General features: G+C 37.1%; 1 protein-coding gene across 5 annotated transcripts in view; it reads left to right on the top strand.

Moving 5' to 3' along the window:
* Positions 1-24,107, top strand: part of RCE1 (Ras converting CAAX endopeptidase 1) — a 78,410-nt gene that overhangs the window by 14,063 nt on the left and 40,240 nt on the right. For 3 of the 5 annotated variants that reach the window (XM_043451074.1, XM_043451077.1, XM_043451076.1), the window contains one exon: positions 23,050-23,159. The exons of 1 other annotated variant lie outside the window; for it this stretch is intronic. In XM_043451074.1, the coding sequence (XP_043307009.1) occupies positions 23,050-23,159 (110 nt within the window). Of the gene's footprint in view, positions 1-3,319; positions 3,336-23,049; positions 23,160-24,107 lie in introns of those variants that run through there. One more of the 5 variants, XM_043451078.1, reaches the window with a different exon arrangement.

Below are 24,107 nucleotides of genomic sequence, written 5' to 3' on the forward strand. Positions count from 1 at the left end.
GAGGGGGAGGCTACTCCTTTTCTTTTGTCCATTATCTAACATAATTGAATTTTTGGTTAATTCTGCTTTTACAGTGTAGCATTATTTATTAAATTATATATTAATTTAAACATAGCTTTATGTCCCTCCCTGTGCTGCTCTGTGCTCAGTTGCTCAGTCATGTCTTTACGATCCTTTGGACTGTAGCTTGCCAGGCTCCTCTGTCCGTGGGATTTTTCAGGAAAGAATACTGGAGTGGGTAGCCATTTCCTCTTCCAGGGGATCTTCCCAACCCAGGGATCGAACCCACATCTCCTGTGTCTTCTGCATTGTAGACAGATTCTTCACTGCTGAGCCATCAGGGAAATCCCATGTTCTTTGCTTAATGACTCCCAATTGCTTATTAAAATAAAACACCTCGGACTCTATTTGAGGTTCTCTGTCAATTAGAATAATCTTCTGTACTTTGAAGGATGATGCTCATTAAGATAAATTCTTACGTGTTTAAAAATTCATATCCTTTCATATCAATATATGTACTACTTACTTTTCTTCATAGTTACCCATTTATGTAGAAATCATTTACATATTCCTTTATGAGTATACTTATGCATGTATGTAGAACTAATTCTATCATAAGTATCTATTTTGTGAAACATGATAGTTTTAACTCATTCTTGCCCAGATCTAGAAACTACTTCATAACATGTCCTTAGTGAAAAAAAGAAGGAAAAGAAGAAAGAGATGAGGTGGAGGAATATGAAAAAAGCCATATATAAAGGTGTTTATTTCACTCTCTTCTAAGCATATTATTTTTACTTGTTTTTTAATCTTATTTTAAATATTTCATCACTCTCATGTTTATGGACATAATTTAGCTCTTTGCTAAAATATAGTTTGGCCAGTTATTTTAAAAAAATGTTCATATATTTTTACCAAATAAGAAAATTTACAGCTGTTTTTTTTTTCCTTTCCCTTCAAAAGACTAGATGGGAATACCAGCCCTTGAAAGCAGGGAAGATGGTTATATGGTTACGATAGTTCAGCTTTTGACTCTTTCCTGTGTTCCACCATTTGGGCATCAGGGAGAAGACTTCAGTTTTGTCGTCTTTTGTTAATTTGTTGGGAATGGAGGTGAGGAGTTGTGCTTTTCATACATTAGAGAGACTGATGTGTTCAGGCTTGCTCAATGTTGAGTGAGAAACTCAGTGGTGAACTCTTAAATGTCTGGCTCAATATATATTTTTAAAATCCAAGATTCTCATATTCAAAAATTTAAAGTTTATTATAATTTTATATCTTACAAGATCAACAGCTCTAAATCTCACTACTTATCTAACACTTTTTCTCCCACATATGTGTTCTGTAGACATGACTTCATTCTCGAGAGACAGGTCAGACATAAGTTGTCACCATTTCTGTTTCAGAGATGAGGAAACTGCGACTTACCTCAGTCTCTGATATTAAGTTCAGAAGTCAGGGAAGGGTTTGTGGACTTAAGTCATTGTTTATCCTGTGAGTTCACACTTAATCTGCAAGTTTTTGATACATTCTAAATAGTCTCTTGATGCTAAGTTTACATAACACATGGCAAGATTTTATAAAGAGAAGATTGAAGATCAAAGGAAGTTAAAATAAATGAATTTCTCTTGTTTCTTTAACATTTAAATATGCCTTTTAATTGGCTTGAGGAAGTTGTCTTTTAGTCCTAGCTTGCTGAGTTTTTATTAGGAATGGATGTGGGCCTTTATCAACTATTTTTATGCATTTATTGAGAAGATCATATGATTTTTCTTCTAGAGTGTTAATATGATGAATTACGTTGATTTTCAAATGTTAAACCAACTTTGCATTTCTGGGATACATCCCACTTGGCCATGATGCATTATGTATCCTTTTTATGTATTGTTGGATTTGATTTGCTGACATTTTTAAAATAATTTTTCCATCTGTGTTCATAAGAGATACTTGTAGTCTTCTTGTAATGACTTTGTCTTATTTTGGTATCAGAGTAATAATGACTTCATGGAGTCAGTTGAGATTTATTCTCTGGTCTTCAATTTTCTAGAAGAATTTGTGTGGAAGGTATTATTTCTTCCTTAAATATTTGGTGCAGTTCATCAAATGAAGCTATCTGAGCTTGATTTTTCCCTTGTGGGAAACATTTTTAACTACAAATTCAATTTCTTAGATAATTCCAGGTCTGTGGAGGTTATTTATTTATTTATTTTGAGTCAGTGTGGGTAGTGTTTTCCTTTTAAGGAATTTGTTCATTTCATCTAAGTTGTTATATTTATTGGCATAAAATTGTTCATGATATACCCTTATTATCCTTCTATCCTTCTAACACTTGTAGGCTATCACCTCTCTTATTCCTGGTGTTGGTATTTTATGTTTGTTCTCTCTCTTCTTCGCTTTCTCTTTCCTTAGCCAGTCTGGCTAGAACTGTATTCTTTCTGTTGTGCTCTGTTTCATTGATTTTCACTCTGATCTTTTATTCTTATCTTTCTTCTGCTTGTTTTGGATTTCTTTTGCTTTTCTGTTGCTAGTTTTTTAAAGTGGAAGCTGTAATCATTGATTTGAGACAATTGTTTTTTACACTGAAGTCATGATACTCTTTTTAAATAGTTCCAAAGTTTTAAAATTGTATTTATTATGATGATGATTAATCTGGAGTTTATTTTTATTTATGATACAAGTTAGGAATCTAATTTAAATCTTTTCCTTTCCCCAATAATTTGTGTTATTTTTCTGTCATAAACCAGGGTTCTATATAGCTTGGATTTGTTTCTGGGTGCTTTAGGGTTTATGTCTGTCCCTAGGCCAGTATCATAGAATCCTTATTTCCTAAAGCTTTAGAATTAATCTTGTTCTATGGTAGAGCAAATCCCCCCTCCTTGTTCTTTTTTTACTTCTATTCTTTTTTAAAATTTTTAATTGGAGGAGAGTTGCTTTACAGTGTTGTGTTGGTTTCTGCCACACACTACGTGAATCAGCCATAAGTATACATGTCTCCTCCCTCTTGAACTTCCCTCCCACCCCCTCCCCATCTTGTCCCTCTAGGTTGTCACAGAGCACTGTTCTTGTTCTTCTCCAGAATTGTCTTTGTTTTTTAAAACCATTATCTTCCCTGTGAACTTTAAAATTAAGTTTTATGAAAAGTCTTATTGTGATCTTGATTGTTATTATTCTGAATTTTTGGGCTTCCCAGGTGGTGCTAATGGTAAAGAACCCCCTGCCAATGCAGGAGAATAAGAGATGCGGGTTCAATGACTGGGTCAGGAAGATCCCATGGAGGAGGGCATGACAGCCCATTGCAGTTTTCTTTCCTGGAGAATCCCACGAACAGGAGCCTGGTGAGCTACAGTCCATAGATCACAGAGTCAGATGTGACTGAAGTGACTTAGCACACACACACATATTCTGAATTTTTAGGTTAATTTGGTAGCAGTTAGCATTTTTATAGTACTAAGTGTTTCTATCTGAGTTGGTATACCTTGTCACTTATTTAGACCTTCTTTTTAAAAAAAATACGTTATTTACCTTTGTCACAACTGGGAGGTGGGCGCTGTCATCTCCAGTATATAGGTTCTATAGGAGAATAAGGGACTTTCCCAGGAGCACCTGGCTAGTAAAGCCTAAGCCTACCCAATTTCAGAGGCCATTTTGCTAGATGTTGTTATTTGCTTAAAATATTTTTCTGCTTTCCCAATGAAAGAATTACACTTCTTGCCCCATTGATATAAAGCTGGGCCATGTAACTTGCGTGGGCCAGTGAAATGTGAGTGAAAGTAATGTGTACCACTTCCCGGGAGAAGGTTTAAGAGCCTTTTCTTCCGCTGTGAGGCTAGGATGTCTACAGTGGAAGGTGCTTCTTTAGCCTGGATCCTGCTTTAGGGTGACTCCTTTTTGTTTTGCCTGGTGTGCTGCAACCTCTTAATTAGTATCTAGAGTTCTCAAAAAGGTGATTTGATATTGTTAAGTTTGGTATCTTCAGTCAGGAGTGAGAGCCTGAGACATGCTCTTCTGCCATCTTGCGGATGTCACTCCTATTTAGATCTTTTTTTATGTTAACTTCCCTGGTGGCTCAGACAGTAAAGAATCCACTTGCAGTTCAGGAGACTTGGGTTAATCCCTGGGTGGGGAAGAGCCCCTGGAGAAGGGAATGACTACCCACTTCAGTATTCTTGCCTGGAGAATTCCAAGGACAGAGGAGGCTGGCAGGCTACAGTCCATGAAGTCACAAAGAGTTGGACAGGACTGAGCGACTAACACATCACTTTTATGTTAACATTTTGTAATTCTTTTCATAAGTCCTAGGCATCTTTTGTTGTATTTATTCCTAATGTCTTATAGTTTTTGTTGCTATTGTAAGTGCTATTCATTTTTTCAGTATTGCTGACTTCAACTGTTACAAATATTGATAATTTATCTGTAGGTTCTCTTGGATTTTCTGCAAGGACAGTCAATGCATTTCTAAATTCTTACTGTGTTTTCTTTTTCATTTTAACTTCTTGTATAACTTATTTCTTTTTCTTATCTTATTGCATTAGATACAACAATATTAGTACTGGGTAGAAGAGCACAGGTGATATTAGGCATCTGTGTCTTGCCTTTCCTTAATGAGATTACTTAAAATTCTATTATTAGGTATGATTTTATATAGTTTCTTGGTATTTGCTCCTTGTCAAGTTAAGGAATTTATCTTCTTAATTTGTCAACAGTGTTTGTTAGAAATAAGCATTGTATTTTTTTTTTTAAATATTAAACATTGAATGCTGTATTTTATTTTAAAAATTTGAAAGCTGTATTTTATATCAAATTAATTTCAAATGTGAATCTTTGTAAGTGACTTGTTGACCTATACCTACTTATAGTACTTTATTTATTTATTTATTTATTTTTTTTTTCAGTGGGTTTTGTCATACATTGACATGAATCAGCAATAGATTTACACGTATTCCCCATCCCGATCCCCCCTCCCACCTCCCTCTCCACCCAATTCCTCGGGGCTTCCCAGTGCACCAGGTTCGAGCACTTGTCTCATGCATCCCACCTGGGCTGGTGACCTGTTTCACCATAGATAATATACATGCTGTTCTTTCGCAACATCCCACCCTCACCTTCTCCCACAGAGTTCAAAAGTCTGTTCTGTACTTCTGTGTCTCTTTTTCTGTTTTGCATATAGGGTTGTCATTACCATCTTTCTAAATTCCATATATATGTGTTAGTATACTGTATTGGTCTTTATCTTTCTGGCTTACTTCACTCTGTATAATGGGCTCCAGTTTCATCCATCTCATTAGAACTGGTTCAAATGAATTCTTTTTAACGGCTGAGTAATATTCCATGGTGTATATGTACCACAGCTTCTTTATCCATTCATTTGCTGAAATAAGCATTGTATTTTTAAAGTGCTTTTTCTACATCTTTTGGGATTATGATATGGTATTTTAAATCTTTATTCTACTAATTATGATGAATTATGGTGATAGACTTTCTGATAAAAAAGTCTTGTGGGTTGTATAACAATTTTATCATTTAATTATTACATATCCTGGATTTAGCTTTTGTATTTGTATTCCTGGTGAGATTGGTTTATACTGTCCTTGTCCTATTTTGGTATCAAGATTATACTAGCTTTGGAAAGTGAGTTGGATAGATTTATCCATTTCTTTTCTCAAACCTTTTATATCTGTTTTGTGAAAATTTGTTAAAACTACCCTGTAAAAAAAAAAAATTGAACCTGGTATTTTGGGGGTGGGAAGAGGCGAAAAAGGAATTCTTTTTGATAACGAACTTGTTTTCATGTTGCTGCTAAGTCGCTTCAGTCGTGTCCGACTCTGTGCCACCCTGTAGACAGCAGCCCACAGGCTCCTCTGTCCCTGGAATTCTCCAGATAAGAACACTGGAGTAGAAAAAAAAAAAAAAAGAACACTGGAGTGGGTTGCCATTTCCTTCTCCAATGCTTGAAAGTGAAAGTGAAGTCGATCAGTTGTGTCTGACTTGTAGCGACCCCATGGACCAGGCTCCTCTGTCCATGTGATTTTCCAGGCAAGAGTACTGGAGTGGGTTGCCATTGCCTCCTCAAGTTTTCATGTTAAGTTTCCTGTTTTTCCCAGAGTCAATTTTGGAGGTATAGTTGATCCTTGAACAACGTGGAGGTTGTGGTGCCAACCCCCCACACAGTTGAAAATCTTCATACTATTATCTCTGCTTCAGAAACAGATGAATTGATAAATGACTCATCCAAGGGCAGGAAGCTGAAGCAGTTTATATAGAATTAGGACTCAAACCCTAGTTCTTTTGATTCCACATATTGCAGTTGCTAATCAGATGCAGACTTTTCCCCACACTTAAGTAAAGACCTGTAAAATGAAAATGCAGATACTATAGTTATTGAAAAAAAATAGGTGTGTAAGTGGGCCCACACAGTTCAAATGCATGTTGTTCAAGGATCAACTGTATATATATTTCTTTAAAAAAATGCATGCTTCTTGCACACACATATTTTATTCTTTTCATTCATTATCCACTCATTCATCCAGTACATATTTATTGAGCACCTGCTATGTGTTAGGCATTTCATCTTAATTTTCAATTTAAAAATATTTGTACTCATCTCTTTGGGGTTCTTATCTTTTTTTTTTTTTGCCTTTTCTTTCTCTTGATGGTGGTAATATGACACTAATAGCAAATATTTCAAGACCTGTTCAAAGTCACAAATCTAGTAAGTGATTGAGTGGGATATATGAGCCTAGACAGACTGGGTCCAGAGCCTTTGCCTTAGGCACTGTTCCATAGTATTTTGGTCTATTCTAATTCTACAGTATATTGTTTTGCTAGAAGTTTGACTACTGTATTAGCTTTTCAGGTAATCAATCTTTATTTATGCTCAACAAATGATTAGATATTAATTTCTTCTTTCCTTTGACAACTTCTCACTTCATTTTCATACCACTTGAAGAAATCTATAGCTTGGGTTGTATTTGGTGGTTGAGTTCTCGAGGTTATGTGAAGAGGCACACGTAAGCTTGGAAGAATGATCATGTTTTCCTCTCGTTTTCAGTCTGCATCTTTTTGTTTGGAGTAGTGTGAGGCTTAGGTGCATATTCCTTTGTTAGGGACTTGAGTGATCACATCCTTGTTGACTGGTTTGAGTGATCACATCCTTGTTGACTGGCTCCCGCTGGTGAGCCAACAGGATATGCAGCAACAGCTCTTCATCTCTGCTTTTTGAGGGAGTTAATGAAGATTTGACACTGTTTCTGAAAGTTTGCTGATTCTCTGTTAAAATGCCCTGCTTTCTATTTCCTTCTCTAAAGCATGTCTTGAATTGTTTCCCAATGTGGAAATAATTAGCCAATTTAAATAAAGACAACAAGCCACAGAGCCAACAAAAGAACTTTTCATCTTTTGGCTTAATTCACCTCATTTCTTTAAAATGTTTGGTATTGCTACTCTGTTCACTGGGTTAAAGGCAAGAAAACCAAATAGTTACGCATCTGCTGAGTCTCTTGGGAAATAACTATGGTAAACAACCAAATCTTAACTTTTGCCATCATCAGAGAAATTATTTTTAAGTGGAACTTTTTGTTACAGAGCAATATAGCCTATTTTAGAAAATTAGGGGAAAATAGGGAAAAGGTAAAAACTTCTCATAAACTTCCATCGTATGCGTTTTTAATATAGCTGTCATCACAATACATACACAATTTTGTCCTACTACTTTTTTCCACTTAATACGTAAGCATTTTTCATGTTATGACAGTCTCCTAGTAATTATTTTTGATGGATAAGTTGTCCATAAGAAGATAAATCAAAAATTTATTAACCATTTTATACTCTTAAAGTTTTAGGGTTGTTCTTTCTTTTTTACCATTACTATGAATATCTGTATATTGTAGTGATTAAGAACTGATTCTGTATGACCTTGAACAAGTTATTTGATCTTTGAAAGTACCTACCTCATAAAGCTGTTTTGAGGATTACATAAGATAATACACATAATGCATGTAGCATAGTGATTATTCTGAGTACATAGTTTTCAATAAGTGATAATTAATGTTAATGTCCCTGGGATAAGTATCTTAATGCATACAGCTTTTTGCTTAATTGAAAAATTTAGGATTAATTTCCCGAAATAGATTTAACTTGATCAAAGTCTATATTTTTATGGCTCTTGAAATGGCTTTTAAAAGGGTTGCATCGTGTAATAGCATTTGTAAATACTGGCTCCCCCAGTATCTCAGTAGTAAAGAATCTGCCTGTAATACAGGAAACATGGGTTTGATCCCTGGGTTGGGAAGATTTCCTAGAGGAGGAATTGGCAACCCACTCCAGTATTCTTGCCTGGGAAATTCCATGGACAGAGGAGCTTGGTGAGCTACAGTTCATAGGTCACAAAAGAATCCAACACGACTTAGCAACTAAACAACAACAATATGAGATATTAACTTCCTGTACTTTGCTAGCATTAGAAATTTCAATGACTTATAACTATTTTAGCCAGTTTACTAGTTAATGAACAAGTATATAGTTTTTGTAAAATATTTATTTGACTGTGCCACATCTTAGTTGAGGCATGCGGGATCTTTTAGTTGGGGCATGTGGGATATAGTTCCCTGACCAGGGATTGAACACAGGCCCCCTGCATTGAGAGCGCAGAGTCTTAGCTACTGGACCATCAGAAAAATCCCTATAGTTTTAATTTATATATTTTTGGAAACTTTTTATGTGTTTACTATTTATTCTTTCTTTTTTTCTGAACTTCTCCCATATTTTTAGGGAAAAACTTCTAGTTTAAAATAAATTCAGTCATTATCTGTGTGCTACAGTTTGAATGTTTGTGTCCCCCTTAAATTCATTTGTTGAAATCCTAATGGCCAGTGTGATGGTATTAGGAGATGGGACCTACCGGGAGTAGCTTAAGTCATGAGAGTGGAGCCCTCACAAATGGGATTAGTGCACTTAGAAAAAAGACTTGATAGAATTCCCTAGGTTCTTCTGCCATATAGGAATACAATGAGAAGTCTGCAATCCAAAAAAGAGAGCCCAGAACCTGGCCATGCTGGCACTATGATCTTGGACTTCTAGACCCCAGAACTGTGAGAAATAAATTTCTGTTGTTTATAAGCCATTCAGTCTGTGGTATTTCGTTATAGCAGCCTAAATGGAATAAGATACTGTGTAAGTTGTATTGTTAGGCTTGACACCATACTGTACAAATCATTCAGATTCACTATTATAATGCCATTTTGCACAGTTGGCTATGGAATGATAGAGCTAATGTAATGATTTCCTAAATCTCATTTTCTTCTAATACTTTACTGATACATGAATATCACTGTGGATGTTCTTGAAGAATTGGAATATTATCTGAAAATGTCCTTTAAATCAGTGGTCCCCAGCCTTTTTGGCATCAGGGACTGGTTTCATGAAAGACAATTTTTCCATGGACCAGGGGCGGGGAGATGGTTTCAGGATGATTCAAGTGCATTACCTTTATTATGTACTTTATTTCTCTTATTATTATTTCAGTGCCACCTCAGATCATCAGACATTAGATCCTTGAGGTTGGGGACCCCTGCTTTAAATAACAGCTATTTGTTTGATGATGTTCTTTTCCAAATGAAAACTGTCTATACATATATACTGAATGTCTCTCTCTTACATATAATATTCATAGAATTTAATTCCCTTAAATAGGCATATATATAGTGATTAAAAACAAAAGCTTTAGAGTCAGCCAGCCCTATTCTTAAATCTCAACTTTTACACACTATTTAAAATAGTTCTGTTTGTAATAGCATCAAAATACATGAAACACATAGGGGTAGTTTTAACATAAAAAGTAAAAGATCTCTGCTGAGAACTGTAAAACACTGCAAGAGAAACAGTATTTGGAGAGGTATATCATGTTTATAGATTGGAAAGTTCAGTATTGCTAAGATGTCAGGCAAAGGAGAAAGGGAAAGATATACCCAGTTGAATGCAGAGTTCCAAAGAATAGCAAGGAGACAGAAAACCTTCTGCCTTAAGTGAACAATGCAAAAGAAATAGAGGAAAACAATAGAATGGGAAAGACTAGAGATCTCTTCATGAAAATTAAAGATACCAAGGGAACATTTCATGCAAAGATATGCACAATAAAGGACAGAAACATTAAGGACCTAACAGAAGCAGAAGAGATTCAGAAGAGGTGGCAAGAATACACAGAACTGTACAAAAAAGGTCTTAATGACTTGATTAACTACGATGATGTGGTCACTTACCTAGAGCCAGACATCCTGAAGTGTGAAGTCAAGTGGGCCTTACTACGAACAAAGCTAATGAAGGTGATGAAATTCCAGCTGAGCTATTTCAGATCCAAAAAGATGATTGGCTTTAAAACTGCTCTCAATATGCTAGTGAATGTGGAAAACTCAGCAGTGGCCACAGGAGTGGAAAAGGTCAGTTTTCATTTCAATCCCAAAGAAGAGCAGTGCCAGAGAATGTTCAAACTACCATACCGTTGTGCTCATTTCACATGCTAGCAAGATAATGCTCAAAATCCTTCAAGCTAGGCTTCAACAGTACATGAACTGAGAACTTCCAGATGTACAAACTGGATTTAGAAAAGGCAGAGGAACCAGAAATTAAATTGTCAGCATCCGTTGGATCATAGAAAAAGCAAGAGAATTCCAGAAAAACATTTGCTTCATTGACTATGCTAAAGATCTCAACAAACTAGAAAATTCTTAAAGAGATGGGAGTACCAGACCACCTTACCTGCCTCCTGAGAAACCTGTATGCGGGTCAAGAAGCAGCAGTTAGAACCGGATGTGAAACACTGGACTGGTTCAAAACTGGAAAGAATATGTCAAGGCTGTATACTGTCACTCTGCTTATTTAACTTATACTCAGAGTACATCATGCAAAATGCCAGACTGGATGAATCACAAGTGGGAATCAAGATTGCCAAGGGAAATATCGATAACCTCAGACACGCAGATGACACCACCCTTATGGCAAAGCAATGAGAAATGAAAGAGCCTTGATAAAGGTGAAAGAGGAGAATGAAAAAACTAGCTTAAAACTCAACATTCAAAAAATGAAAATCATGGCATCTGGTCCCATCACTTCATGGAAAATGGAAAAAATGGAAACAGTGACTTGGGGAAAAAATGGAAACAGTGACAGATTTTATTTTCTTGGACTCCAAAATCAGTGCAGACGGTATAACTGCAGCCATGAAATTAAAAGATGCTTGCTCCTTGGAAGACAAATTATGACAAACCTAGACAGGGTATTAAAAAGCAGAGACATCACTTTGCTGACAAATGTCCGTTCAAAGCTATGGGTTTTCCAGTAGTCATGCACAGATGTGGAGAAGGAAATGGCAACCCACTCCAGTACTCTTGCCTAGAAAATCCCATGGATGGAGGAGCCTGGTAGGCTACAGTCCCTGGGGTTGCGAAGAGTTGGACACAACTGAGCGACTTCACTTTCACTTTTCACTTTCATGCATTGGAGAAGAAAATGGCAACCCACTCCAGTGTTCTTGCCTAGAGAATCCCGGGGACAGAGGAGCCTGGTGGGCTGCCGTCTGTGGGGTCGCACAGAGTCGGACACAACTGAAGCAACTTAGCAGCAGCAGCATGCACAGATGTAAGAGTTGGACCATAAAGAAGGCTGAGCACCGAAAAATTGATCCTTTTGAACTGTGGTGCTGGAGAAGACACTTGAGTGTCCCTTGCACAGCAAGGAGATCAACTAGTCACTCCTAAAGGAAATCAACCTTGAATGTGCATTGGAAGGACTGATGTTGAAGCTGAAGCTCTAATACTTCGGCCACCTGATGTGAAGAGCCAACTCATTGGAAAAGACCCTCATGCAGAGCTTCCCAGGTGGCTCAGTGGGTAAATAATCTGCCTGCCAATGCAGGACTCATAAGAGACACGGGTTCAATCCCTGGGTCCCGAAGATCCCCTGGAGAAGGAAATGGCAACCCACTCCAGTATTCTTGCCTGGAGAATTCCATGGACAGAGGAGCCTATTGGTCTTCAGTCCACGGGGTCACAAAGAGTTAGACATGGCTGAACGACCAAACAATAACTGATGCTGGAAAAGATTGAAGGCAGGAGGAGAAGGGGGCGACAGAGTATGAGATGCTGGATGGCATCATCGACTCAATGGAAATGAGTTTGAGCAAACTCCGGGAGATCGTGAAGGGCAGGGAAGCCAGGTGTGCTGCAGTCCATGAGGTCACAAAGAATCAGACACAACTGAGCGACTGAACAACAATAACAACTGGTGGCTCAGATAGTAAATAATCCACCTGCAGTGTCAAAGACCCAGGTTCAATCCGTGGATCAGGAAGATCCCCTGGATAAGGGAATGGCTATCTACTCCAGTATTCTTGCCTGGAGAATTCCATGGACACAGGAGCCTGGCAGGCTGTAGAGTCCATGGGGTCGTGAAGAGTCAGACGTGACTGAGTGACTAACACTTAGTGTAAATAGAATTTTTATATGCCCTGGGAAGGCAAAAAATTTGTGTGACTCACTTATTGAGATTTTTCTTACTGGCGTCTTCTGAAACCAAACTTGCAAAATATCCAAGGTATGCCTGTAATTCATTTCTTTTTATATCTGACTAGCATTCTATTACATGTATACACTCATCTTATCCATTCTGTTGTTGGACATTTGAATTTTTCCAGTTTTTGCCTATTTTTAATAAAGCTGCTACGAGCAGCTGTTGTAAATCTTGTTTTGGACACATACTTTCATTTCTCTTGGGTAAATACCTAGAAATGAAATTGGTAGGTCATGGCATAGGTATGACCTATGTTGTGGGTTTCTTACGACAGTTTCATAAGAAGCTGTCAGTTTTCCAAAGTGGTTGTACCATTTTACACTCCCACCAGCATTATATCAGAGCTCTGATTGTTCTGTATCTTTGCTAGCTAACATCTGGTGTTTTTTAATTCTAGCTCTTCTGGTGGATTGTGAATTTAATTTACATTCTCTGGTGACTGATAATATTAAGCACTTCTTCATGTGCTTAATGGCCACTCAGATATCTTCTTTTGTGAAGTATCTATTCAGGTCTTTGGCCCACTAAGAAAAAAATAGCTTTATGGAAATCCAATTCACGTTTCATACACATTTATTCATTTAAAATACACAATTCAGTGGTTTGGGGGCATATTATTAGTTTTTAAGTTGTAAAATACACATCTGACATAAAAATTGCCACTTTAACTATCTTAAAGTATACAATTCAGCGTCACTAATTATACTCACAAGGTTGTACAACCAACACCATTATTTCTTCATCATTCCAGACGGAAACTCTGCAGCCATTCTCTGGTAACCGCTAATCCACTTTCTGTTGCTATGAACTTGCCTAGTCTAGATAGTTCATATTTGTAGAATCATATAATATTTGTCCTTTATATGGCATATTTCACTTAGCATAATGTTTTCAAGGTTGATCCACGTTATAACACATATCAGAACTTCATTCCTTTTCGTAGCTGAATAATATTCACATATATATCATGGGCTTCTCTGGTGGCTCATCAATAAAGAGTCCACCTGCAATACAGGAGATGTAAGTTTGATCCCTGGGTCAGAATATGCCCTGGAGGAGGGCATGGCATCTCACTCTAGTATTCTTGCCGGGCAAACCCCATGGACAGGAGCCTGGTGGGCTACAGTCAGTCCATGGTGTCACAGAGTCGGAAGTGACTGAAGCAGCTGAACAGACATATCCCAGTTTATTTATTCATAAGTTGATGGACACTGGGTTGCTTCTACCGTTGTATTATTGTAAATAATGCTGCAGTGAAAATTGGTGTACAAGTATCTATTTTAAATCTCTGCTTTCAACTCCTTTAGCATATCTGTAGAAATGAAATTGTTGTAAGGCAGTTCTATGTTTAGCTTTTTGAGGAACTCTCAAACTTTTCTCCATTATTTTACATTCCCATCAACAATGTTCAGAGGTTCCAGTTTCACCACATACTTGTCAGCCTTTGCTATTTTCATTATTATTTCATTGAAGGATAGTTGACATACAGTTATTAGTTTTAGGCATACAACATAGTGATTTGAATTTATATACATTACAAATTGATCACAATAAGTCTACTAATATTTTGTTACCATACAAAGGTATTACAGTATTACCATACAAAGTTATTACATTTATTACAAATGACCATATAAATGTAAACCTATTTCTGACTCCTCATTTCCATATATTTTCCTATTTTTTAAAAAATAACCAAAAAAAAAAAAAAATAACCATTATTTTCTAAAGTGATTTGAGGGGAAAATTGAGGGGAAGTACAAGGAATTCTCATAAGCCCATATTCCCATTTTTGGACTTAAGTTTTCAATTCATTTGGGTAAGTACCAAGAAGCATGATTATTGGATCGTATATTTTCATATAAAAATGCAAAACTGTTTTCCATAGTGGTTGCAGCAATGAATGAGAGTTCCTATTGCTCCACATTTTTGTCAGCATTTGTTGTCAATGTCATCAATGGGTTTTGGCCATTCTGATAGATGTGCAGTGGTACCTTGTTGTTTTAACTTGAGTGTCTCTAATGACATAATAACGTGAAGCATTTTTTCATATACTTACTTGCCCTCTGTATATCTTCTTTGGTGAGGTGTCTGTTCAAGTCTTCTACTCATTTTTTTAAAAACTGGAGTGTTTTCTTATTAGGGTGTTAAATTTTAAGAGCTCTTTGTATATTTTAGATAAGTCCTTTATCAGATACATCTTTTGCAAATATTTCCACTCTGACTTGCTTTGAGATTGTCTTCCATAGAGCAGAACTTTTTAGTTTTAATGAGGCCCAGTTTATCAATGATTTCTTTCATGGATCATGCCTTTGATGTTCTAGCTAACATGTTATTCTGTTCCATTGATCTATTTCTCTATTTTTTCACCAATAGCACACTGTCCTGGTTACTGTAGATTTATAAGTCTTGACGTCAAGTAGTGTCAGTCTTCTGACTTTGTTCTTCTGTAATATGGAATTGGCTACTTTGGTTCTTCTGCCGCTCCACATAAACTTCAGAGTCAGCTTGTTGATATTCACAAAATAACTTGCTGGAATTTTTATTTGGATTGTATTGGATCTAAAGATCAAGTTGGGAAGGACTGACATCTTGACAACATTTATTTAATCTTCCTATCCATGACATGGAACATCTCTCCATTCAGTTCTGCTGTCTTTCATCAGAGCTTTATAGTTTTCCTCATATAGCTCTTACACATAGGTTTTGGGTTGTTTTGTTTTGGATTTTTTTTGCCTTATATCTAAGTATTAATATTTTGGTTTTTACAGTGCTAATGTAAATGGTAATGTGTTTCTAATTTAAAATTCCACTTGTTCATTGCTTGCATACAGGAAACCAATTGACTTCTGTGTATTAACCTTGTATCCTGCAAGTTTGCTATAACTGCTTATTAGTTCATATAAATTTTTTTAACCAGTTTGCTAATATCTACGAAAAGTCTCCTAATATTATGATTGTGTTGACTCCATAGGTCAATTTAGGGAGAATGGTTTTGTTGTTGTTCAGTTGCTTAGTCCTGTCTAATTCTTTGTGACCCCACGGACTGCAGCACACCAGGTTTCCCTGTCTGTCACTGTCTCCTGGAAGTTGCTCAAACTCATGTCCATTGATTTGGTGATGCATCCAACCATCTCATACTCTGTTGCCCCTTTCTCCTCCTGTCCTTAATCTTTCCCAACTTTTCCAATGAGTCGGCTTTTTGCATCAGGTGGCCAAAGTATTGGCACTTCAGCGTCAACATCAGTCCTTCCAATGAATATTTAGGGTTTATTTCCTTTAGGATTGACTGGTTGATCTCCTTGCTGTGCAGGGGACTCTCAAGAGTCTTCTCTAACACCACAGTTCAAAAGCATCCATTCTTTGGCACTCAGCCTTCTTTATGGTCCAACTCTCACATCCATGCATGACTACTGGAAAAACCATAGCTTTGGCTATATGGACCTTTGTTGGCAAAGTGATGTCTCTGCTTTTTAATACCCTGTCTGGGTTTGTCATAGCTTTTCTTCCAAGGAGCAAGCATCTTTTAATTTCATGGCTGCAGTCACCATCTGCAGTGATTTTGAAGCCTAAGAAAATAAAGTCTGTAACTATTTCCATTGTTTCCCCGTCTATTTGCCATGAAGTGATGGGACCAGATGCCATGATCTTAGTTTATTGAGTGTTGAGTTTTAAGCCACCTTTTTCACTCTCTTCTTTCACTTTTATCAAGAGGCTCTTTAGTTCCTTTTCACTTTCTGCCGTTAGGGTGGTGTCATCTGCATATTGATATTGTTGATATTTCTCCTGGCAGTCTTGATTTCAGCTTGTGATTCATCCAGCCTGGCATTTCACATGATATACTCTGCATATATGTTAAATAAGCAGGGTGACAATATACAGCCTTGACATACTCTTTCCCCAGTTTGAACCACCCCGTTGTTGCGTGTCTGGTTCTAACTGTTGCTTTTTGACCCAAATACAGGTTTCTCCGGAGACAGGTAAGGTGGTCTGGTATTCTCATCTCTTTAAGAATTTTCCACAGTTTGTTGTGATCCACAGTCAAAGGCTTTAGCATAGTCAATGAAGCAGATGTTTTTCTGGATTTCCCATGCTTTCTCTATGATCCAGCAAATGTTGGCAATTTGATCTCTGGTTCCTCTGCCTTTTCTAAACCCAGCTTGTATATCTGCAGGTTCTCAGTTCACATTGCTGAAGCCTAGCTTGAAGGATTTTGAGCATAACCTTGCAGACATGTGAAATGAGCACAATTGTATGGTAGTTTGAACATTCTTTGGCATCGCCCTTCTTTGGGATTGGAATGAAAACTGACCTTTTCCAGTCCTGTGGTCACTGCTGAGTTTTCCAGATTTGCTGGCATATTGAGTGCAGCACTTTAAGAGCATCATCTTTTAGGACTTGAAACAGCCCAGCTGGAATTCCATCACCTCCACTAACTTGGTTTGTAGTAATGCTTCCTAAGGCCCACTTCACACTCTAGGATGTCTGACTGAAGCTAACTGACCACCCCATTGTGGTCACTTGCACATGCATAGCCCAGCCCTTGGTCAAGGGCTCATGGAGAACATGGGGAACTTCCACACCAACTTTTGGTACCCAATTCTATGTAGCTTCTTCCTCTCCAGTGCCCTGCCTTGCAGATTTTAAGTACTCTCACAACCCTGAACTCTATTCCCTGTCTCCTCAGCTTCATGAAACCACTGTACTCTGCCTGGGCTCCAGGTCTGTCCTCCATGAGGAGGAAAATTTCCCTTGACAGACATCCAGAGGTTCATCTCATGAGTTTCCCTTCTCTCAAGGGTCACAGTCCTGTGCTATTTATTGTCCAGTGCCTAGGATATTTCCTCCAGTTTTATAGTAGTTTTTGGTGGGAGGACTTATTTGGTACTGTTACTTTATCGTTGGAAGAAGTCCCAATATATGATTTTGATGTATGTTCACAGTGCCACAAGATTGAAATTATTATATCTACTTTTTCTTTAATAATTGAACAGCTATATCAAGAGGTAGTTTGATACTAATGATTATGTCATTCTTTCCCCCCTGTGTCCACCCCATCTTAGCAAAGTGGTACAAATGTAAACTCATTTTTTCAAAGGACATGCTGGTTTATTTAGTAGTTCTTTAAGCAAAGGCTTATGGAATAGAAAAATTTTAAGTTTCTCATTCTTTAATGGTAGTTTGGCTCTCTAGAAGTCCAGATTCAAAGTCAATTTCCTTCAGATGTTTGAAAATAGTACTCAGTTATCCTCTGGCATCTGGCATTGTTGATGAGAAGTCTAACTCATGTTTCTTTTGGCTAATTTGATTCTCTTTTGTAGCTTTTAGGATTTCCTCTTTATCCTTGTTATTCTGGGTTTCATTGTGATATGTTTAGCTGTGTGGTTCAGTCATTATTTATTCTGAAATTTTTTTAATTTTAAATTTTTTAGTGTTTTTGTCTTTTAAAAATCTATTATTGTCTTTTATCTTTTTCCTCTTTTAATTGATATATAATTCCCATGTCATAAAATATACCATTTTAAAGTGTACAATTCAGAGGTTTTAAGTATATTCACAAAGTTGTACAACTATCATTGCTATTCATAACAATAGATTTTCATCATCCCCAAAAGAAATCCTGTACCCATTAGCAGTCATTCCTCTTATCCCTACCCCCTGTCCTTTGGCAAATACTAATCTACTTTCTGTCTTTATGGATTTGCCTATTCTAGATATTTCATATAAACAAAATATGATATGCGGCCTTTTGTGTCTGGCTTAATGAAGCATAACGTTTTCAAGATTCATTTATGTTAGTATGTAGCATGTAACAGTACTTCATTTCTTCCTATGGCTGAATAATATTCCATGTTTTGTTAACCTCTTCATCATTTGTTGGACATTTGGGTTGTTTCCACTTTTTCCTATTATGAGTCATGCTTCTATGAAGTTTCACCTACTACCTTTTAAATATGCTCTTTTAGAGTATCTGCTATCCATAGGGCTTTCATTTCAAACACTATCTTTAATTTCCAAGATTTCTAATAGAGTTTTTTGCCATTGCTTTCTGTTTAATCAATGGCAGTGTATTCTTATTTCATGACTTCTTTTTATATTTGAGGATATAAAATATAGAGCAGCTATTTAAAAAAATATATTTATTTTTGGCATGCTGGGTCTTTGTTGCTGCGGATGGACTTTCTCTAATTGTAGTGAGTGAGTGCTACTTTTTTTTAATTTTAATTGGAGGCTAATTACTTTACAATATTGTGGTGGCTTTTGCCATACATTCACATGAATCAGCCATGGGTTTACATGTGTTCCCCATCCTGAATCCCCCTCCCACCTCCCTTCCCATCCCATCCCTTAGGGTCATCCCAGTGCACCAGCCCTGAGCACCCTACCGTGTCTCATGCATTGAACCTGGACTGGCACTCTATTTCACATATGATAATATACATGTTTCAATGCTGTTTTCTCAAATCATCCCACGCGAGGGCTACTTTTAACAAAAAGTCGTGGACTCCAGGGACTCAGTTGTTGTGGCTCATGGGCTTACTTGCTCTGCGACAAGTGGAATCTTCTTGGACAAGGGATCAAACCTATGTCCCCTGCAATGGCAGACGAACTCCTATCCACTATACCATCAGGCAAGTCCTACAGCACTTAGTTTAAAGTTCCTTTCAGGTTGTTTTATTAATTCTGTTTCCTCTGGTATACACTCTGTTGGTTGATATGTGTCATATTTTTCATGTTATTGGTCTTTGTTGGTTGGTAATTTTTAGTTAAGAGCTGATTGTCCATGATCCCTTTGTCCTGAACACATCCTGCATTGCAGCATTCCAGTAGGAGGTTCTCTGGATTGCTGAGCCCTTATCGGCAGGGCCTATATCTTGAACTAAAACTTTGCTGAAGTGGCAAGGTAAAAACACTCTTGTATCTTAATAGAATATACTGTTCCGAGTCTCATCTGCATTTACATTCCATGGCTCTAAGGCCCTTATCCTGCATCACTAATGCTGCTGCTAGCATCACTTGACTTGTAACCAACCCTCAGGTAGACAGGTACCAAATCTTTGGCTTTTGTTCATGTTTTGTTCTGTCTGTGGCCTCTGTGGCTCTTGGTTTTAAACCTGTTGGTGTTGCAGTATTGGCCCCATGTTTTTATTCCAGTCCATGCCCCAAACATGGGACATCTCTTATCCTTACTTACCACTGTGGACTCTCTCTTTTTCATTTCTGAAGATCAGGGAAGAATACAAAATGGAGTACAAAATGAAATACAAATGTATACCTTGGAATACAAAATGAAGCAGGGCAAAGGCTAACAGTTTTGCGAAGAGAATACACTGGTCATAGCAAACACCCTCTTCCAACAACATAAGAGACGGCTCTACATATGGACATCACCAGATGGTCAGTATCAAAACCAGATTGATTCTATTCGTTGTAGCCAAAGATGGAGAAGCTCTATATGGTCAGCAAAAACAAGACCGGGAGCTGACTGTGGCTCAGATCATGAATTCCTTATTGCAAAATTCAGACATAAATTGAAGAAAGTATGGAAAACCACTAGGCCATTCAGGTATGACCTAAATCAAATCCCTTATGATTATATAGTGGAAGTGACAAATAGATTCAAGGGATTAGATCTGATAGGCAGAGTGCTTGAAGAACTGTGTATGGAGGTTTGTAACTTTACACAAGAGGCAATGATCAAACCATCCCCACGAAAAAGAAATGCAACAAGGCAAAATGGTTGTCTGAGGAGGCCTTACAAATAGCTGAGAAAAGAAGAGAAACTAAAGGGAAAGGAGAAAAGGAAAGATATACCCATCTGAATGCAGCATTCCAAACAATAGCAAGGAGAAAAGAAAGCCTTCCTAAGTGAACAGTGCAGAGAAATAGAGGAAAGACTAGAGATCTCTTCAAGAAAATTAAAGATACCAAGGGAACATTTCTTGCAAAGATGGGCACAATTAAGAACAGAAATGGTATGGACCTAATAGAAACAGAAGAGATTAAGAAGAGGTGGATAGGATACAAAGAACTATACAGAAAAGATGTTAATGACCTGGATAACCACAGTGATGTGATCACTCACCTAGAGCCAGACATCTTGGAGCGTGAAGTCAAGTGGGCCTTAGGAAGCATTACTACAAACAAAGCTAGTTCAAGTGATGGAATTCCTGCTGAGCTATTTCAAATCCTAAAAGATGATGCTCTTAAAGTGCTGCACTCAATATACCAGCAAGTTTGGAAAACTCAGCAGTGGCCATGGAACTGGAAAAGGTGTTTTCATTCCACTTCCAAAGAAGGACAATGCCAAAGAATTTTCAAACTACCGTACAATTGTGCATATTTCACATGCTAACAAAGTAATGCTCAAAATTCTCCAAACCAGGCTTCAACAGTACGTGAACTGAGAACTTTCAGATGTTCAAGCTGGATTTAGAAAAAGCAGAGGAACCAGAGATCAAATTGCCAACATCCATTGGATCATAGAAAAAGCAAGGGAATTCCAGAAAAAACATCTACTTCTGCTTTATTAACTATGCTAAAGCCTTGGACTGTGTGGACCACAACAAACTGTAGAAAATTCTTAAAGTGATGAGAATACCAGACCACCTTTCCTGTCTCCTGAGAAACCTGTATTTGGGTCAAGAAGCAACAGTTAGAACTGGGCATGGAACAACGGGCTGGTTCAAATTGGGAAAAGAGTATGTCAAGGCTGTATATTGTTACCCTGCTTATTTAACTTATATGCAGAGTACATCATGTGAAATGCCAGGCTGGATGAATCACAAGCTGGAATCAAGATTGCCAGGAGAAATATCAATAACCTCAGATATGCAGATGACACCACCCTAATGGCAGAAAGTGAAGAGGAACTGAAGAGCCTCTTGATGAAGGTGAAAGAGGAGAGTGAAAGGCTGGCTTAAAACTCAGCATTCAAAAAACTAAGATCATGGCATCCAGTCCCATCACTTCATGGCAAATAGATGGGGGAACAGTGGAAACAGTGACAGATTTTATTTTCTTGGGCTCCCAAATCACTGCAGATGGTGACTGCAGCCATGAAAATTCAGGACTGATATCCTTGAGGATTGACTGGTTTGACTAATTAAAATTGATTTCTGCCCAAATAACTTCTCATCCTTTAAGGAAATTCTTAAGATTTCTAGAGAATTCCAAATTATTGACAAATTTGAATTATTGACAAATAATTGACAATAATGAGAATTATTGACAAAACTTTTTCTCGTGTATCTACATTTGTTTTCCCCATTCTATATTGTATTACTACTTTATAGGATTCAGGAACAATTTTTTCTTATTTCACAGAAAGGTAATTGAATCACAGGGAAAAAAAGGGCGTTGTCCTAGGTGAGAAAGTTAGTCAGTGGTAAAACCAAGTACTGATGCAAGTCATCCTGGTTTAGTGCCAATTTCATTAAACTTCAGTGCAGCGTAACCTTGCTGCCATATTATCTTGGGCTTTGTGATCGAATTGTGCTTGAAAAACAAACTAATGGCAAGAAAAATAGTACCTGTTAAGATTGGTAGCTAGAACTTGATCTTGGTAAAGTTTATACTTTCTGAGATGGTTAAAGCTTTATTAGGTACATAGTATGAATGCTTTAGAAAAAAGTGTCATTATTATAGGATATCTTTTATTATTAAAATTTTAAAGTTGAATTCTTATGTAGTATCAACATTGTCAGCCTCATTTATAAGGTAGAACTTGTAGAGACGGATGTATCTTTATTCATATTTAATTTTCCATTTAACACTATTGTAGAGGGGGACTAAGAGATGGCATTTTATAAAATTAGAAATTTGTTTTTTTTTCCCTTTATAATATTACTGCCAGAGTACAGAAAGTAGGAAAGATAGTGCATGCTTTGAAGTTCTGTTTGTTGAATATGATCCAGGACACACTGATGCTTTGTGTAAAGAGTTCTAAATTGATGTATATAAATATACCAAGTAGTTAATTGACAATTAAATTAGCAAAAATTTGCTTTTCTTTATTAAAGACTATCTCTTAAAGGACAGACCATGCAGTATTAGGTCAATGCCTGAGAGGGTCATTCTTGAATTTTTCTGCTTCAAGTTCTAAGTTAGCTCACTTACTGGATTTGTATTATTAAACAGTGAATTGATTTATTAAAAAGTATAAGAATATCAGTTAGAACTAGCAACTCAGAAGATTTCTGGCATTGGATATGACCTTGTGGAAATGAATTGAAAATATAAATTGATTTAGTGATTTTTCAATTTGTGTAAAATTGAAAACAGATTAAATATTTTAACCCCATAAAGTAATTCTAAATGTTCAATCAGTTTGCTGATTCATAGCCATTTCCAGTTGTATTTAAAATTCTGCAGATAATCTTTTCATCAGGGAAAAGCCTTCTTGACTCATCAGTTTAATGGACAACTGCAGAAACTATGGTGCTTATCCAAACTGCTTGTTCTCTGTTGTTGCCATTTCTTCTCACACAGATATGCAATCCATACTGCCTGGATTCTTTGCAAACCTGAATTGGACTTCAGAGGAGGCCAGCCATTCTCAGGATACATCAGGGCTAAGACCCTTCCAGGTGATTTTTGAGGCAAGTTTTGCTATGGTTCTATAAATTAATGGTGTTTTGATTCTTATTTTTCTACAAATGTAATAACAGGAAAGAAAAGCTTAGGTCCTTTATAGAACAAAGTTGAAATAAGGCATTGGTTCCCAGACTTCCCTAACAGATTTTAAATCACTTGGAAGCTTTGAAAATAGTGATGTTTGTGTTCTACTCTAAGAGGTTATGATTTAATTGGTCTTGGGTGTTGGATTAGTCTGCTTGGGCTGCCATAAAAAAAAATACCACATGTTGGGTGGCTTAAACAACAGAAACTTATTTTCTCATGCTTCTTCATGAAGTTACAAGTCCAAGTTCAAGGTATCTTGTCACCATTTGCTCACATGATCTTTCCTCTGTACATATGTGGAGAGAGAGCTTTCTGGTGTCTCTTCCTCTTCTTACATGGACAGTCCTATCAGATTAGAGGGCCACACTTATGACCTCATTTAACCTTATGACATCCCTAAGGCCCTGTCTCCAAGTAAGTCAAAACAGTGGCTAAGGCTGCAACAGATGAATTTTGGGGAACAGTCCAGTCTGTAAGAGGTGTGGCCTGGGCTTTGGAATATTTTTAGAATCCCAGATAATTCCTAATGTGCAAGTGAATTTGAGAACCACTGAAATAAACCATTATTTGATTTTGGATCTCCTGAAGAAGAAAGCAAAAATGGATGCCCAGTGCAGATCCTATTTAAATATTTTTATTAGGTTGGTTTAAAGATTTTTATTGATTTATTTGTAGCCCAGATTTGTGAGAGTGACAATTGAGTCCTGCATTCCCATTATCAATTCTCTGATCTTTCCTTTCTCTGAACTGGTGGAGACATAGACTATGTTAAACACTCTCCCAAAAAGCACTTGGGAGGCTGTTCTCCATGTTGGAACAATTATATCCTTCTTCTAAAAGGAAATGAACATGGTATCAGGACAATA

This window comes from Cervus canadensis, chromosome 29, assembly GCF_019320065.1.
Source record: "Cervus canadensis isolate Bull #8, Minnesota chromosome 29, ASM1932006v1, whole genome shotgun sequence".
Lineage (NCBI taxonomy): Eukaryota > Metazoa > Chordata > Mammalia > Artiodactyla > Cervidae > Cervus > Cervus canadensis.